This window comes from Entelurus aequoreus, linkage group LG28, assembly GCF_033978785.1.
Source record: "Entelurus aequoreus isolate RoL-2023_Sb linkage group LG28, RoL_Eaeq_v1.1, whole genome shotgun sequence".
In the NCBI taxonomy this organism is placed as follows: domain Eukaryota; kingdom Metazoa; phylum Chordata; class Actinopteri; order Syngnathiformes; family Syngnathidae; genus Entelurus; species Entelurus aequoreus.
The window spans coordinates 17,273,293-17,291,800 of NC_084758.1; the positions used below are offsets into that span (position 1 = coordinate 17,273,293).

The 18,508-nt window shown below is 37.7% G+C and overlaps 1 protein-coding gene across 1 annotated transcript in view; it reads right to left on the reverse strand.

Moving 5' to 3' along the window:
* Nucleotides 1-18,508, reverse strand: part of slit3 (slit homolog 3 (Drosophila)) — a 672,803-nt gene that overhangs the window by 352,077 nt on the left and 302,218 nt on the right. Inside the window, 1 exon segment of the mRNA XM_062039879.1 lies at nucleotides 13,077-13,148. Within this exon segment, the coding sequence (XP_061895863.1) occupies nucleotides 13,077-13,148 (72 nt within the window).

Sequence of the window (18,508 nt, forward strand, 5' to 3'; positions counted from 1 at the left end):
AATATTTTAGCACATACACAATGTTGACATCTACAGTTATATTTTGATAATCATAAATGAATATTTCAGCACATACACAATGTTGACATCTATAGTCATATTTTGATAAACAATCATAAATGAATCTTTCAGCACATACACAATGTTGACATTTATAGTTAGATTTTGATAAGCAATCATAAATAAATATTTCAGCACATACACAATGTTGACATCTATAGTTATATTTTGATAAACAATCACAAATGAATATTTTAGCACATACACAATGTTGAGATATTTGGTTATATTTTGATAAACAATCCTAAATTAATCTTTCAGCACATACACAATGTTGACATCTATAGTTATATTTTGATAAACAATCATAAATGAATATTTCAGCACATACACAATGTTGACATTAGGGCTGCAACAACTAATCGGTTAAATCGATTAAAATCAATTATAAAAATAGTTGGCGATTAATTTAGTCATCGATTCGTTGGGATTGATCTATGCTATGCGCATGTGCAGAGGCTACTTTTTTTTTTTTTTTTTTTTTTTTAATTTTTTATAAACCTTTATTTATAAACTGCAACATTTACAAACAGCTGAGAAACAATAATCAAAATAAGTATGGTGCCAGTATGCTGTTTTTTCCCCCAATAAAATACTAGAAAGGATATAAATGTAGTTTGTCTCTTTTATCCGATTATTAATCGATTAATCAAAGTAATAATCGACATATTAATCGATTATCAAATTAGTTGTTAGTTGCAGCCCTAGTTGACATCTATAGTTATATTTTGATAAAGACGGGGAAAAACACGCTGCTTGTAAACGGCACGTGCCCCAACAACAACAACAACAAACATGGCAGTAGACGCGAAGTTAAATCACGAAATGCAATCTTACCCGAGTAAAAACGGTGTATGATTATCCGAGAGAGTCTTGATACCAATTTCCTTGACCAACCCACACACAAAGAAGTTGTAGACATCCACACTTTTCCAACTTTTCATCTGTTTTTGTCGTGTAGAAAGTGTCATGTTCCTGATGCTGAGTTCGGTCTCATCGCCTTAGTTCAGTGTTCATTTCTGTTTTTGTTAGGTATCCTTAGCTATTTTTTCATGCACAGTTCCCTTGTGCATGTTTTGTGCATATTCCCGTTGAACTCTACCTTGGATTTGTTTGTACTTTTGGACATGAAACACTTCCTTAAGCTGCCTGCGGTCTCCTGCTTTTTTTTTTAGATCACGACTGCCACTAAGAAGAGCATTCCTAAAAGAATGCACTGTTTCCCATAAACTGCCAAGATACCTGTGGTGGTGGGGGCGTGGCTATGGGCGTGGTCAACATGACATCATCAAGTATTTTGCATAATGTACTACAATGATATGATTTTCTCTAAAAAGGCTCAAAAAATGTATACTTACTAATTAATAATAACAGTTTTGTTTTAAACGTCCATCCATCCATCCATTTTACAATATAATTACAACACTTTATGTACATATTTATATACAGATTTGAACAATAAGTTATTCACTGAAATATATTTATTAATTGTGGTTCTTACAAAAAATATATCTTATAAAATATAAAAGCTAAAAGGTCTCTTAAAGCTCTGCCCCTTTAATTAGTGCATACTAAATAATTTAACTTTAGCCTACTACTACAACCATATTATTTACCAGCAACATAAAGTGAAACAGAGGCAGAGGTGTCCTGCCACAGTCAGTAACAAATAAACAGAAAACAGTAGTGGTCAAATACAAATAAGGCAACAAGAGAAGTATCCTACACTTCTCTTTTGTAAAGTAAATCTGAACAGCCTATATGGGCATCTACATCAACTATATGATTTGCCTGAGGAGCTGGACAGGACAAAAAAAAAAAAAAATAAATAAATAAATAAAAAAATAAAAAAAATAATAAAACAAATATATATATATTTTTTTTTAAATTTGTGGCGGACGTAATTATTTCGTGGCGGGCCGCCACAAATAAATGAATTTGTGGGAAACACTGGAATGATCCCGCCAACTAATAGTGCTCTGATTAACGGTCAGGAGCAGGTGAGCGTCCTGACCACTAACCAGAGGCAGGTGCAACAAATTAGCGTCCATAGCCAAAAAAGGGAATACCAAACTAGGGATCACAATCATGACCCAGGCGACAGAATGTTCCACATGTCTGGGAACGCGACCGACGGATAATCCTTGAGTTCACTCGACAAAGCGGACATTTTTATTTTTTTTAATAAAGTACATGGATCGATTCCACTGCATAGTTTGCATCTCATATCTTCTTTTAGTGGTAAGATCTAGGCCCCTTGTTTGCTGCACAGTAGCCATGTGGCTTAGGTGACCCACAACTTTGTTTACTTCCGTTTAAAAGTCACGTGACGGAATACAACTTATATGGCATTCATTTTATTCATGCAAAACCAGAATTATTCTCAATAAAAACTGGTTTGTGTTAACTTGTGTGTGTGTCTGGAACAAATTTACATTATATGGGGGGGGAAAAAAAGATTTCCACAGACCCTTTGGATAAAAAATCCAGGTTCCATTGCATGTCAAAGCCCTGGAAATGTGAGTTATTTGACAGAACATTGCGAAGCAGTCAATCTGTGTCGGGAGGAAAGGCTTCACTAGCAGCAGCAGACAGCATCCAAAGCTAACGGAGCCCGCGGGCAGCGTGACGGAAGGACGGCGAGAGGAGAAGTCTTAATGGCCAAGAAGTGGTCACCGCCAGAAACAAGTCAGAAGGAGACATGGGAAAAAATCAATGCCGTGTCCACCAGGGACAGAAAGTCATAGAGGGTTTTCCCCGCCCGCCAACCCCCCTTTCCAATGATGTAATGGAGGACTGGAGTCTTTTTTTTATGGCCACGGTCACCTTGTCTAATAGAGGAACCGGAGGACGGAATCCGAACCAAGGAACAAATACCAAGAAGTAAAGGGAAGACAGATAAATGTGCCGCCTCTAATATTTACGGCAGGAGATCGGACGGTAAATTAACACTCTTGCCAGAGTAGAATTAAGGACACACACAAAAAAATAATCAGGAGTGGCAGCAATCAGCGAGGACGCTGATGATGAACGAGTGGACACGCCCGCCTGAGCCACCGCCGACTTTAAGAGAAAATAATTAACTTTGTAGATCAAATCACTGTAATGGGCCGAAAGATGATTGCACTGTCACTTTTGATTGACGCCAAATCATCTGGTGTCAATAGGATAGTACACACGTTGACGTAGTACTACTAGGAGGATTCAACTATTGCAATAATTGTTCTTAAATCAATGAAATTATTAGGTACCTTAAAGGGGAACTGCACCTTTGTTGGCCCATCATTCACAATCGGATTATAAGGCGCATGAATGGTCTATTTTTGATCTGTTTTCATATATAAGGCGCACCGGATTATAGGGCGCATTAAAGGAGTCATATTATTTTTATTTGTTTCTAAATGTAAAAGACTTCCTTGTGGTCTACATAACATGTAATGGTGGTTCTTTGCTCAAAATGTTGCATAGATGATGTTTTACAAATCATCTTCAAGCCGCTTTCTGACAGTCGCTTCCGAATGCGCCGTTTTGTGGGCGGTCTTATTTACGTGGCTCACCTTCGGCGGTGTCTTCTCCCCGTCATCTTACTTCAATCAATAACGGAGCAGCATCTCCTCATCCGGAAACAACAACAACTGGAACTCTCTAATAACTAAAGTTCCTTGGGTGAATAATGTAAACTCACTACACCGGTATGTTTTAGCGCTTTCATGGCGAGTTTATTGACAGATATAAGTAAGAACTTTACACTACTTTATATTAGAAATGGCAACAGTGGAGGATGAATGTCCCATAACAAGAAGATAGTGAAAAAGAAGAAGCTTATAGACTATATATATATATATATATATATATATATATATATATATAGTATATTGAAAAAGAGGGGGTTGAAGGGAATATTTTTTTTTGTTTTAGTATGTTTTTTGTTTGAGGACAAACATGGCACAAACTCTCCCAATTGTTAGAAAGCCCACTGTTTAATATGTTTCTGTATATATATATATATATATATATATATATATATATATATATATATATATATATATATATATATATATATATATATATATATATATATATATATATTCATTGCGCACTAATTGACTGAGAGTGTGCAATTGATGTCACGTTATCGATGGAAAAATGCATTTTTAGACAATAAGATACGAGAGTAACACGCAGTAGAAAATGGATTAGAAAAGGCAGATTTAAATAAATAATAATAAATAAATAAATAAAATATATATATATATTTCCTGTATGGTTTTCCGCGGTTCTTATTTTGGATGCCGTAGTTTTGGGGGCCCCTGATATGATTTGCCTGAGTGACTGGACAGGACAGATTAAAAAAATATATATATATTTATATGTATTAAAAATTAGATTTTTTAAATCAAAGTTAGGTTTTTTGAATCGATTAAAAATTGTTACAAGTAAGAATCGTGATTTATTCAATTATTTTTTTTTTTGGACACCTGTCCATTGTTTGTCAGCGAGCGCTCACCCTGGAACCGCCAGTTTGCACGTCCTTCCCACATGTGCTAAATAAAACGCAAAACAGTGCACGCAAAACAGCGGTAAGTACTGATAAATCACATTGCACGTGCTAAATCCTCACATTTGCATCTTCTCCTCCCATTTGACCCCGGCCGAGTCATACCAAAGACTATAAAAATGGGACCCATTACCTCCCTGCTTGGCACTCAGCATCAAGGGTTGGAATTGGGGGTTGAATCACCAAAAATGATTCCCGGGCGCGGCCACTGCTGCTGCCCACTGCTCCACTCACCTCCCAGGGGGTGATCAAGGGTGATGGGTCAAATGCAGAGAATAATTTCGCCACACCTAGTGTGTGTGTGACTAACTAACTTTTTTTTAACATTTGTTGATGATCAACATGCATGTTGCACATTGACAAAGACAGACACAGAACGCTCACTTAACAGACGCAATCCACTTTGCACACGTTTAGTAGACCGGCTCTGCTCGTTTGCACGTGTTTCACCGCAGTACACGCAAACCTTTATTGAATCAGGCCCACGTGGTCCGCTCATAATAAATAACGTTCTCTCATGAACCAAACGTGCATTTCCATTTTGTTTTTTAGTTCAAGATCAAGCAGAGCATCTCACTGTGGGAGTGAATGCATTGGTCGGACGCCAGCCTGGTGTTTGGATGTGATCCATGGTAACACACACACACACACACACACACACACACACACACACAAACACACATTCTTGTATTTGTTATCTTCTTGAGACCTCCGAAAAATGGCTACCTTTTTAGTACCACCCTTTCTAGATATATAAAGAAGTGTATTTACAACATTAATAATATATACATACAATGCACATATAAAAAAGCTTGTAGTGAAAAATGAGTTGGAATTTCACAAGTAAAAGGTCACAGATTCACAAGAAAAATGTTTTGGCAGTATTATAAAAAAAGTCGTAATTTTATTTAACGCAAGTCAAATTTTTACAAAAAAAATTTAACATTTGTGCAATAGTATGATAAAAGTTGGAATTGTACTCAATAGCAGTCACAATTTTACAAGAAAAGCTTAACATTTTGGCACTTTTACGAAAAGAGTCGTAATTTTACTCAACAAAAGTCACAATTTTATAAGAAAACTTTAAAATGTTGGCAATATTATAATAATAATCGGAATTTTACTTGGCAAAATTATGACAAAAGTCATAATTTTACTCGGAATTTTACTTGGCAAAATTATGACAAAAGTCATAATTTTACTCAAAAAATGTCACTATTTTACAAGAACAACAAAAAAATTGGCAATAGTGTGACAAAAGTCAGAATTTTTATGACAAATATCACCATTTTGCATTAAAAAGTCATAATTTTACATGAAAAAAGTGTTAATTTTACGAGAAAATATTGCAGTATTACAGAAACAGAAAGAATATGGTAAATTGTTCCCAATTTTATAAGAAAAAAGTGTCATGATCCGTGGTCCGGATCATGTTTTTGTTATGTTCTGTTAATTTTGGACTCCTTAGTTCCTGTTTGTGCACTCCTGGGTTTATTTTGGTCACCATGGGGATTAATTGGGTTCACCTGCCTCTGGTTAGTGGTCCCACGCTCAGCTGCTGTCAACCACTAATCAGAGAGCTATTTAGTCACCTTGCCATTGTTTGCTTCACGCTACTGTCACACAACCTACTAGTAAGTCTTGTTTGTTCCCTGCCATAGTTTATGCTAAAGTGTTCGCTTCATGCCTTGTCTAAATAAGTCTTGTTTATTTCATGCCACAGTCAACGTAAGTTGTCCTTGTTCATAGTTTATGCTAAGTGTTAGTTTGGCTCCTAGTACGATCAGCGCGTTGTGCCTTCGCCTTGTGTTCTGTTTTTTGTAGTACTTTGATTTTGAGGAATAAATAATGTTTTTACCTGCACGCCTTGTCCGGAATAGTCCGTCTGCCTTCCTGGGAGAATGACCCCGCATACCCATTGCTCTGTTCTCAATTGTTGATGACTGATAACAACCAAACCTAACCCCCCCCCCCCCACACACACACACACACACCCACACCCCCCGGATTGTAAATAATGTAAATAATTCAATGTGATTATCTTGTGTGATGACTGTATTATGATGATAGTATATATCTGATAGTATATATCTGTATCATGAATCAATTTAAGTGGACTCCGACTTAAACATGTTGAAAAACTTATTTGGGTGTTACCATTTAGTGGTCAATTGTATGGAATATGTACTGCACTGTGCAACCTACTAATAAATGTCTCAATCGATCAATCAATCAAGCTGCAACCCCGCCGTGACAAAAAGTTGACAGATTGTGAGAAAAAGACTGCTTTTAGTTATTTTTTTGTTTTTAATAGGTTTTTAATCTTCATTATTTACTTCAAGTTATTACAGTATGTCTCTATATGCATATTTATTTTATTTTTTTTATTAATTTTGGCCAAAGGGGGCGCATTTCAATGTCTTACACTCACTTGTTATTTCATATGTTGACCAGAGGGGAAGCACTTTTAAAACCGACACACAGTCAATTTGAAAAATCCCTCCTTTTTGGGACCACCCTCATTTTGACAGATTTCCCCACCAGGGGTGCAAATGAGATCTCTACTTTTAGTTTTTTTGTAATGTGCTTAAGGCCGATGACAAAGGAGTCAGGGACCACAGATGGCCCCTGTGCCGCACTTTGGGCAACCCAGCTGTAGAAACTAACTGTTAATGGCCACTATAGTCTTAGTACCGTAGTGTATTTATTCATCCTATGGTTGTCCTGCAGGGTTTTTCGGGGATGAATAGGGAAGTCCGTCTTTAGCTACCATCTTGTTTTATCATATATTGCCGCCTTTGCACCTGTCAATGTTTACTTTTGTATGCATATTAAATCAACAAAAAAATCCTGACTTTGGAGCAATGTTCACGGACTCTAGTATTTGGCTCTCCATTAGATGCAATGGTTTTCCGTATTGGGACCATGGTTTGTGTCCTAACTTGTTCACACCTCCTCATATGGAAGCTACTTTTCCTTGTTGATGTCTCAAGAACAGTAGAAATACAAGAACACACACACACACACACACGCACGCACACACACACGAACAGTGCAGTGTAGACACTTTCAGGTCCATTTAACATTAAAGTCATCATCCCTGGTGGACCTTGGCGTCCACGTTGAATTTACAGCAGGCTTGGGAGAGACAACACATGTGCCGGTGGCACATGAATCTATTCACGTGGTCAAAATGGAAGCTTTTACACATCTTAATAATCCAAAGAGAGTTGATATTTTACGGCGCCTCGTAAATCTTCATTTGAACACACACACACACACACACACACACACGCACACACACACACACACACACACACACACACACACGGGAGATAGTGGTAATATCAAGCAGATGTTAGCTTGTTTGAATTGAAACGTCCCTCCTCTGTGTGACCCGCGAGGACTTGCAGGAAGTCCGTGGCGACGATGACGTCACAAAGTCCATTTAGAAGCTGGGAAAAGAACGAACGGAACCAGGGAGGACGTGTCGTTGTCAGGTAAAAACAATGACTGATGCGGTCGACCTGCAATCAAATTTGACCAAACGTCTTTGCTGCGACAAGTGCAATGAGGATTTATTTACTGGCGTGCGACCATCTATTCTTATTTGCATCCCTTCAATCCCGCGGAAAGAGATCCATACGCGCGACATCAACATACGTAGGCAAGGTCACCTTCGTGGTGCAGCGTCATCAAAGTCGTTTTTGTCAGGGACACGCGTGCAAAATAAGTTGAATGCATATTTTTTCTGACCAAAAGTATCCAGAGGTTGTTTTGGCCAAAATATTTGGAAAAGAGGTATAAATAGACTAAATATAGCGATATAAAATATAACATCTATACGTAATATTTACATAATATATGTACAGTATATTATATATACTGATATATTATATTATTTAACTATTTCACTGCATTTTAGACATTTCTGTCGGTTTTTTAAACTTTGCTGATTTTGGCCATCATTTTGGTTGTTACTGCGTCAGGAAAAAACATTTTGGGCTCAGGAACACTTCAGAAAACCACTGTCAGTAACTACAGTTGGTCGCTACATCTGTAAGTGCAAGTTAAAACTCTGGGCTCTGTACTGAGGATGTCGTTGTGGCTTGTACAGCCCTTTGAGACACTTGTGATTTAGGGCTATATAAATAAACATTGATTGATTGATTGACTATGCAAAAGCGAAAGCCATTTATCAACAACACCCAGAAACGCTGTCAGCTTCGCTGGGCCCGAGCTCATCTAAGATGGACTGATGCAAAGTGGAAAAGTGTTCTGTGGTCTGACGAGTCCACATTTCAAATTGTTTTTGGAAAATGTGGACGTTGTGTCCTCCGGACCAAAGAGGAAAAGAACCATCCGGATTGTTGTAGGCGCAACGTGTAAAAGCCAGCATCTGTGATGGTATGGGGGTGTATTAGTGCCCAAGACATGGGTAACTTACACATCTGTGAAGGCGCCATTAATGCTGAAAGGTACATACAGGTTTTGGAGCAACATATGTTGCCATCCAAGCAACGTTATCATGGACGCCCCTGCTTATTTCAGCAAGACAACGCCAAGCCACGTGTTACAACAGCGTGGCTTCATAGTAAAAGAGTGCGGGTACTAGACTGGCCTGCCTGTAGTCCAGGCCTGTCTCCCATTGAAAATGTGTGGCGCAATATGAAGCCTAAAATACCACAACGGAGACCCACGGACTGTTGAACAACTTAAGCTGTACATCAAGCAAGAATGGGAAATAATTCCACCTGAGAAGCTTCGAAAATGTGTCTCCTCAGTTCCCAAACGTTTACTGAGTGTTGTTAAAAGGAAAGGCCATGTAACACAGTGGTGAACATGCCCCTGTTACAACTTTTTTGCAATGTGTTGCTGCCATTAAATTCTAAGTTAATGTTTATTTTCAAAAAAAAAAAAAAAATTCCAGTTGGAACATTAAATATCTTGTCTTTGCAGTCTATTCAATTGAATATAAGTTGGAAAGGATTTGCAAATCATTGTATTCTGTTTGTATTTACCATTTAAACAACGTGCCAACTTCACTGGTTTTGGGTTTTGTACTTAACATTTCACTCTCAAAATCAAGGTTCTTGTTAATAATCTAAAGCCATTTTTGTTGCCTCATTTTCAATTGGAACCAGGCAATAATTGGACAAATTATTTGAAGTAACTATTCTCAACTTTAATAATGATTTGGGGTGCATGGGAAAATACAGTATTTTACTGGCATATAGAGCGCACCGGGATATAAGCTGAGCGCAGTAAATTTTAGAAGAAAACATTTTTTTTTTTAATATAAGTTGAAAAGGATTTGCAAATCATTGTATTCTGTTTTTATTTACCATTTACACAACGTGCCAACTTCACTCCTTTTGGGATTGGTATATATACGTACACATATATATGTGTAGGCTGTGTGTGTATATATATATATATATATATATATATATATATATATATATATATATATATATATATATATATATATATATATATATATATATATATATATATGATTGGCAACACTAAATTGGCCCTAGTGTGTGAATGTGAGTGTGAATGTTGTCTATCTGTGTTGGCCCTGTGATGAGGTGGCGACTTGTCCAGGGTGTATCCCGCCTTCCGCCCGAATGCAGCTGAGATAGGCTCCAGCACCCCCCGCCACCCGGAAAGGCACAAGCGGTAGAAAATGGATGGATGGATGGATATATATATATATATATATATATATATATATATATATATATATATATATATATATATATATATATATATAACACATTTTTTCAGCCCAATGTGTCCTCGAGTCAAAGAGTTTGTACACCGCTGGTCTATTGTGTTCTTAAAGGCTCTGCACACACTGACCACGCTGTTTACCCCCAAAGACTTAAGATCCATTAGTCGTTATTGACCAGCGGGATTGATCAGGTAGCCGATCGATGGTGACGAGGATGTCACAAGTAAACGATAAGGCGGGTTTACAAAATCCTTACAAGACGTGAAGCCGCGAAGGAAAATTGAGCCCCTTGGATTCCACGCACACACGTCGAGCGCGAGTGAAAATATTTGAGTCGCCTCAAGAATACATTTAAAGCAACAGTTCAATTTTTGTTTCATCTGACATCACATGGACAAAGATAAGACCTTCTGGAGGAAAGTTATGTGGTCAGATGAAACAAAAATTGAGTTGTTTGGCCACAATACCCAGCAATATGTTCGGAGGAGAAAATGTGAGGCCTTTAATCCCAGGAACACCATTCCTACCATCAAGCATGGTGGTGGGTAGTGTTATGCTCTGGGCCTGTTTTCCTGCCAATGGAACTGGCGCTTTATAGAGTAAATGGGACAGTGAAAAAGGAGGATTACCTCCAAATTCTTCAGGACAACCTAAAATCATCAGTCCGGTGTCACGTGGGGGTTTGCGGCTCACTGCGGGGTCAATCTCCCGGGAATGCAGAACGGACAACTCCGGACGACAGCGTGAGGTAGGAGATGATTTTTAATCTTCTCAAGAAATCATGGCAGGGCATGAGGTAAACAAACACAAACTATGGCGTGGAACAAACACGAAACTGTGGCATGAAACAAACAGCATAAACTGTGGCGTGGAACAAACACAAAACTGTGGCATGAAACAAACAGCATAAACTATGGCGTGGAACAAACACGAAACTGTGGCATGAAACAAACAGCATAAACTACGGCGTGGAACAAACACGAAACTGTGGCATGAAACAAATAGCATAAACTATGGCGTGGAACAAACACGAAACTGTGGCATGAAACAAACAGCATAAACTATGGCGTGGAACAAACACGAAACTGTGGCATGAAACAAACAGCATAAACTATGGCATGGAACAAACACGAAACTGTGGCATGAAAGTTTGTCGCTACATCTGTAAGTGCAAGTTAAAACTCTCTTATGCAAGGCGAAAACCGTTTATCAACAACACCCAGAAACGCCGTCGGTTTCGCTGGGCCTGAGCTCATCTAAGATGGACTGATACAAAGTGGAAAAGTGTTCTGTGGTCTGACGAGTCCACATTTCAAATTGTTTTTGGAAACTGTGGACGTCGTGTCCTCCGGACCAAAGAGGAAAAGAACCATCCGGATTGTTGTAGGCGCAAAGTGTAAAAGCCAGCATGTGTGATGGTATGGGGGTGTATTAGTGCCCACGACATGGGTAACTTACACATCTGTGAAGGCACCATTAATGCTGAAAGGTACATACTGGTTTTGGAGCAACATATGTTGCCATCCAAGCAACGTTACCATGGACGCCCCTGCTTATTTCAGCAAGACAATGCCAAGCCACGTGTTACATCAACGTGGCTTCATAGTAAAAGAGTGCGGGTACTAGACTGGCCTGCCTGTAGTCCAGACCTGTCTCCCATTGAAAATGTGTGGCGCATTATGAAGCCTAAAATACCACAACAGAGACCCCCGGACTGTTGAACAACTTAAGCTGTACATCAAGCAAGAATGGGAAAGAATTCCACCTGAGAAGCTTCAAAAATGTGTCTCCTCAGTTCCCAAATGTTTACTGAGTGTTATTAAAAGGAAAGGCCATGTAACACAGTGGTGAACATGCCCTTTCCCAACTACTTTGGCATGTGTTGCAGCCATGAAATTCTAAGTTAATTATTATCTGAAAAAAAAAAAAATAAAGTTTATGAGTTTGAACATCAAATATGTTGTCTTTGTAGTGCATTCAACTGAATATGGGTTGAAAAGGATTTGCAAATCATTGTATTCTGTTTATATTTACATCTAACACAATTTCCCAACTCATATGGAAACGGGGTTTGTAAAAGAGTCCAAAGCTAACAGAAAATAACAAAAACATGATCCGGACCACAGATCATGACACCTGGAGGTTGGGTCTAGGGCGCAGTTGGGTGTTCCAATAGGACAATGACCCCAAACACACGTCAAAAGTGGTAAAGGAATGGCTAATCAGGCTAGAATTAAGGTTTTAGAATGGCCTTCCCAAAGTCCTGACTTTAACGGGTGGACAATGCTGAAGAAACAAGTCCATGTCAGAAAACCAACAAATTTAGCTGAGTTGCACCAATTTTGTCAAGAGGAGTGGTCAAAAATTCAAGCAGAAGTTTGTGGATGGCTACCAAAAGTGCCTTATTGCAGTGAAACTTGCCAAGGGACATGTAAGCAAATATTAACATTTTCAGTAGACCCATAATAAATTCATAAAAGAACCAAACTTCATGAATGTTTTTTGTGACCAACAAGTATGTGCTCCAATCACTCTATCACAAAAAAATAAGACTTGTACAAAATGACTGTAAACTCAAGACAGCCATGACATTATTACTTATTATTACTTAGGACCATGACTGTAGCTACACGGTGTTAGTAAAGGCTGATCACATGCATGTGTGGGTTTATTGAAATAATAAAAAATGACAACTGAAGGGAATTTTTTTGCACTTACAGGTTCTTGACGTTGGTGATTCCTCTGAAGGCTTTCCTGGGAACTGCCTGGATCTGGTTCTCACTCAGGTCTCTGAGGAAGAGGAGGGGGAAAGGGGTATTAGATGTGGTACTGAGGCTTCAATGGAGTCCAATTTGGAACAAAACCGCAAGCAGTTGAGCTGCGGAGAGCACAAAAAGGCATGCAGGAGAAGGCGACAGATGCATGACGTGACATTCATGATGGCTGCAATAATTGCATCCATGAGCTTAGTGTGTGTGTGTGTGTGTGTGTGTGTGTGTGTGTGTGTGTGTGTGTGTGTGTGTGTGTGTGTGTGTGTGTGTGTGTGTGTGTGTGTGTGTGTGTGTGTGTGTGTGTGTGTGTGTGTGTGTGTGTGTGTGTGTGTGTGTGTGTGGAGCTGTCAGTTCTTAGTTAAACACACATTCCACCCCACATAGATGTTTGCCCATGCAAAGGAAGGGACATCCACGCTATATGAGCCAGAACACATGACATGACAGCCGGGCGTTAACGACATCATCAATGAGACTGTAATCCATCCATCCATCCATTTGCTACAGCTTGTCCCTTTCGGGGTTAGAAATACATTACACACGCTACTTGTGCTCCAATTAAGACTCAGGATGTGTTTTTAACAGTCAAGTATGACTGGCATTTTGTAAAAAAAAATGTATATTGACTTTTGAATGATATCCAAGAACAAGATGGTCGAAGATCAGAGGTCAAATTACTTGCTGAAATGTATGACAAACTTGTTAAGATGTTTTTGAGGAGTGTTCAGGGGGATGAAGGTCAAAAGTCAGATCAGACAGGGCACTTTTTTTTCTTGTGTCTGTAAAAGTCTTGTCACTCAACTGCAGTTTTCAAGCCTTCTTATAGATTTTGAATGACATCCAAATTTGATGTCCTTTGTTCTGAGGGATTTTTATGGAGCTGGGGTCAAAATGTGTGGTGTATTGTATTGAATACATAAATGGGACCATAAATCTAGACATTAGTTATCGTGTGTGTGTGTGAGTGTGTGTGTGTGTATATATATATATATATATATATATATATATATATATATATATATATATATATATATATATATATATATATATATATATATATATATATATATATATATATATATATATATATATATATATATATGTATACACACATATATACATACATATATATGCACATACATGTGTGTATAAATATATATATATATATATATATATATATATATATATATATATATATATATATATATATATATATATATACATACACATATGTTTGTATACATATACATACATATATACTTATATACATACATGCATACAGTATATGCATACATATATACACTTATATACATATACATATATACATATACCGTATTTTTCGGAGTATAAGTCGCTCCGGAGTATAAGTCGCACCGGCCGAAAATGCATAATAAAGAAGGAAAAAAACATATATAAGTCGCACTGGAGTATAAGTCGCATTGTTTGGGGAAATGTATTTGATAAAAGCCAACACCAAGAATAGACATTTGAAAGGCAATTTAAAATAAATCAAGAATAGTGAACAACAGGCTGAATAAGTGTACGTTATATGAGGCATAAATAACCAACTGAGAAGGTGCCTGGTATGTTAACGTAACATATTATGGTAAGAGTCATTCAAATAACTATAACATATAGAACATGCTATACGTTTACCAAACAATCTGTCACTGCTAATCGCTAAATCCCATTAAATATTTTACGTCTAGTCTCTTACGTGAATGAGCTAAATAATATTATTTGATATTTTACGCTAATGTGTTAATCATTTCACACATAAGTCGCTCCTGAGTATAAACTATGAAAAAAACGGGCTTATAGTCCGAAAAATACGGTACACATATATATATATATATATATATATATATATATATATATATATATATATATATACACATATATATATATATATATATATATACACATATATATTCACATACATATATATGTATATATATATATATATATATATATATATATATATATATATATATATATATATATATATATATATATATATATATATATATATATATATAGATATATATATATATATACATATATACATACATGCTTATACACACATCTATATATACATACATACATATACATATATACATATACACATATACATACACTAACCAAAGAGTATAAAAATGGGACCCATTACTTCCCTGCTTGACGCTCAGCATCAAGTATTGGAATTGGGGGTTAAATCACCAAAAAGGCAGATTTTAAACATGCCTTATTAATACTGTATTACTGTTAGTAGTAGTATAGTTTGTGATAGTAGTAGTATTTCACCTATAAAACACATGCACAGTTTGCACATGTGAATCAAAGTACTACTACTTGTACTAATCATACTACTCATACTACTTGTATTAATCATGCTACTCATACTACTTGTACTACTTGTACTACTACGTTACCGGGTGAGCCGAGCTTGGCCCAAACTTAAAGCAAAGAAGGTTTCATGGTTGTTTTCATGGTTTTGGATGTTCCCCCGCTCGGCCGCCTGCTGTGTTCTGTGGCTTCTTCGTCTGTACGACACATCCCACTTGGACCCACGGCAAACAAATATTTCGGGTCATCAAAAGGGAAGGCTTCCCCCCCCCCCCCCATAAGTAGCGTGAATGAGCTCTGACAGGCTGGAATGGAACCATGTTATTTTAATGTGTTGCACATACATTGTTTACTTTACACACGCTTGTTTTTGACTTGGGTGCTTTTATTCTGCCATTCCAACATTGACAGAGGAAATAGAAATATATTCCACACTCTGTCACTTTTTATTGTCTGTCACGCTATTTGTTTATCCGCCAGCTAACTGCACATACTGTATCTATCTCCTCTGTTGCTATGATTTGTAACCCTCGGTGGACTCTTTTGGTGTATAATTACCAGGAAGAAAATACAAATGGAAAGGAGAAAGAAGGGTAATTAAAATGTACAGTTTTATTTTCAATCCATCATATCATGTTATTACAAATTAAAATAAAATAATGTATTTTCTATACCCATTGTCTTCATTTGGGTGCACAGATATAATAAAGGTACCGTATTTTACGGACTATAAGGTGCACTTAAAATATCTTGTTCTTTCTCAAAACTCGACAGTGTGCCTAATGTAAGGAATGTGTTTGGTTGAGCTTACCCACCTCGAAGCAATTTTATTTGGTACATGGTGTAATGATAAGTGTGACCAGTAGATGGCAGTCAAACATAAGCGATATGTGTAGACTGCACTATGATGGCAATATGACTCAAGTAAACAACACCAACATTTTATATGTTCCATTGAAAATATAGAACATTACACACAACACTCAAAAATCTATCAAAATGTTTTAGTATGACTTTGGTAAGCTATGAAGCCACACCACTTGATGTGCTTCAACATACTAGTATTATTATGGTGTGTGTATAAGGTAAGACATATAATATGGCGTTTTGTTTTGCAGTATTATGCAAAAGCAACTTTGTATACCTTCTGGTACCTGCTGATCTGTATTTGGGATCTGCATAAATCCGGAAAAATTCCATGGTCCGCTTTTGTAGTCTGTGCTGACACCGTAGTCGATAAGCTTATTTTTCTCTATCTTCTAATTATGTGACATTCATCCTCCGCTGTTGCCATTTCTAATATAAAGTAGTGTAAAGTTCTTACTTATATCTGTCAGTAAACTCGCCACGAAAGTGCTAAAACATACCGGTGTAGTGAGTTTACATTATTCACCCAAGGAACTTTAGTTATTAAAGTTCTGGTCGGACGGCTTTCCACTGGTTGTTATTTCCGGATGAGGAGATGTTGCTCTGTTATTGATTGAAGTAAAGTCTGAATGTCATTAAAACAGTTAGCACCATCTTTTGACACTTCTTCCACTCCCGTCCTTGCACGCTACACCGCTACATCAAAGATAACGGGGAGAAGACGCTGTCGAATGTAAGCCACGTAAATAAGACCGCCCACAAAACGGCGCATCATGAAGCGACTGTCAGAAAGCGGCTTGAAGATGATCTGTAAAACATCATCTATGCAACATTTTGACCAAAGAACCACCAGGAAGTGTTTTATCTTTAGAAAAAAATAATAATAATATGACTCCTTTAATGCGCCCTATAATCCGGTGCGCCTTATATATGAAAAAAGATAAAAAATAGACCATTCATCGGCAGTGCGCCTTATAATCCGGTGCACCCTATGGTCCGGAAAATACGGTATATTTGCATTTAAAGACTAATCTTTGCAATTTTTAATCATAACCTTTACGATTTTTAGGATTATTTTTATATGACAAGAAACTGAGCAAAAATATAAAAACATGATCATTATAATAACAACAATGATATGTAGTGTGTATGTGGTTTAAATCCACCTAAATAAATACAAATGATGATAAAAATAAATGCTCTGTGCTGATTTTGCGAACTGACCTAATGAGAGCTGAAGATCTTGGCCAGATGAAGCTAGCAGGACCACATCATCTTCAAAAAGACCTGATCCTGCAGCCACCAAAAGTAATCCCCTCAACACCCTGACTGCGCCTAGAAATTATGTCCATGAACAGAACCGGTGACAATGGACTGTTTCGACTTTCAGACGGCAATGCGGATCCAACTCCGGCTCCAATCATACAGGGAACGGACCGTAACAAACAAACAGGTGGTCGAATGAACCATTTTTGAGTACTCTCCACAGGACTACCCGAGCAAACAAAGTCGGATGCCCTCTCCAAGTCCACAAAACACATGTAAACTAGTTGGGCAAACTCCCAAGCATTCTCAAGGATCTGCCGAGAGTATAGAGATAGTCCACAGTCCCAAGACCAGGACTAAAACCACACTGCCCTTTCTGAATTTGAGATTTGACTATCCAGCGTAGCCTCCTCTCCAGTACACCTAAATAGACCTTACCATGGAGCCTAAGAAGTGTGATCCCACACCCTATGGTCCTCTTTTTTAAAGAGAGGAACCAACACCCCATTCCAGAGGCACCGCCCCCAATGTCCACGCAATGCTGCAGAGTTTTGTCAACCAAGACAGCATACAAATTCTTAAGGAAATCCGGGGTGGATTTCAGGCATCCCCTTGGCCCTGCCACGAGGAGCTTCTTACCGACCACGGCAACCTCAGCCCCAGATATGGGAGAGTCCCCAGGCACTACTTCCTCGTAGGAAGACCTCAAGGTGGTATTGAGGAGATATTTGAAGTAGTCCTTACACTGATTCACAACACCCCAAGTCGAGGTCAGATTTTTTGAAAATTGTGGATTATTTCTGCATCCAGCATCCATATCAAGAATCTTATTTGATTTTGAATCAACTGTGGTCAAATTGGAACAGTTATCAAGCCCTTACTTTATCGTGCTATGCGAAG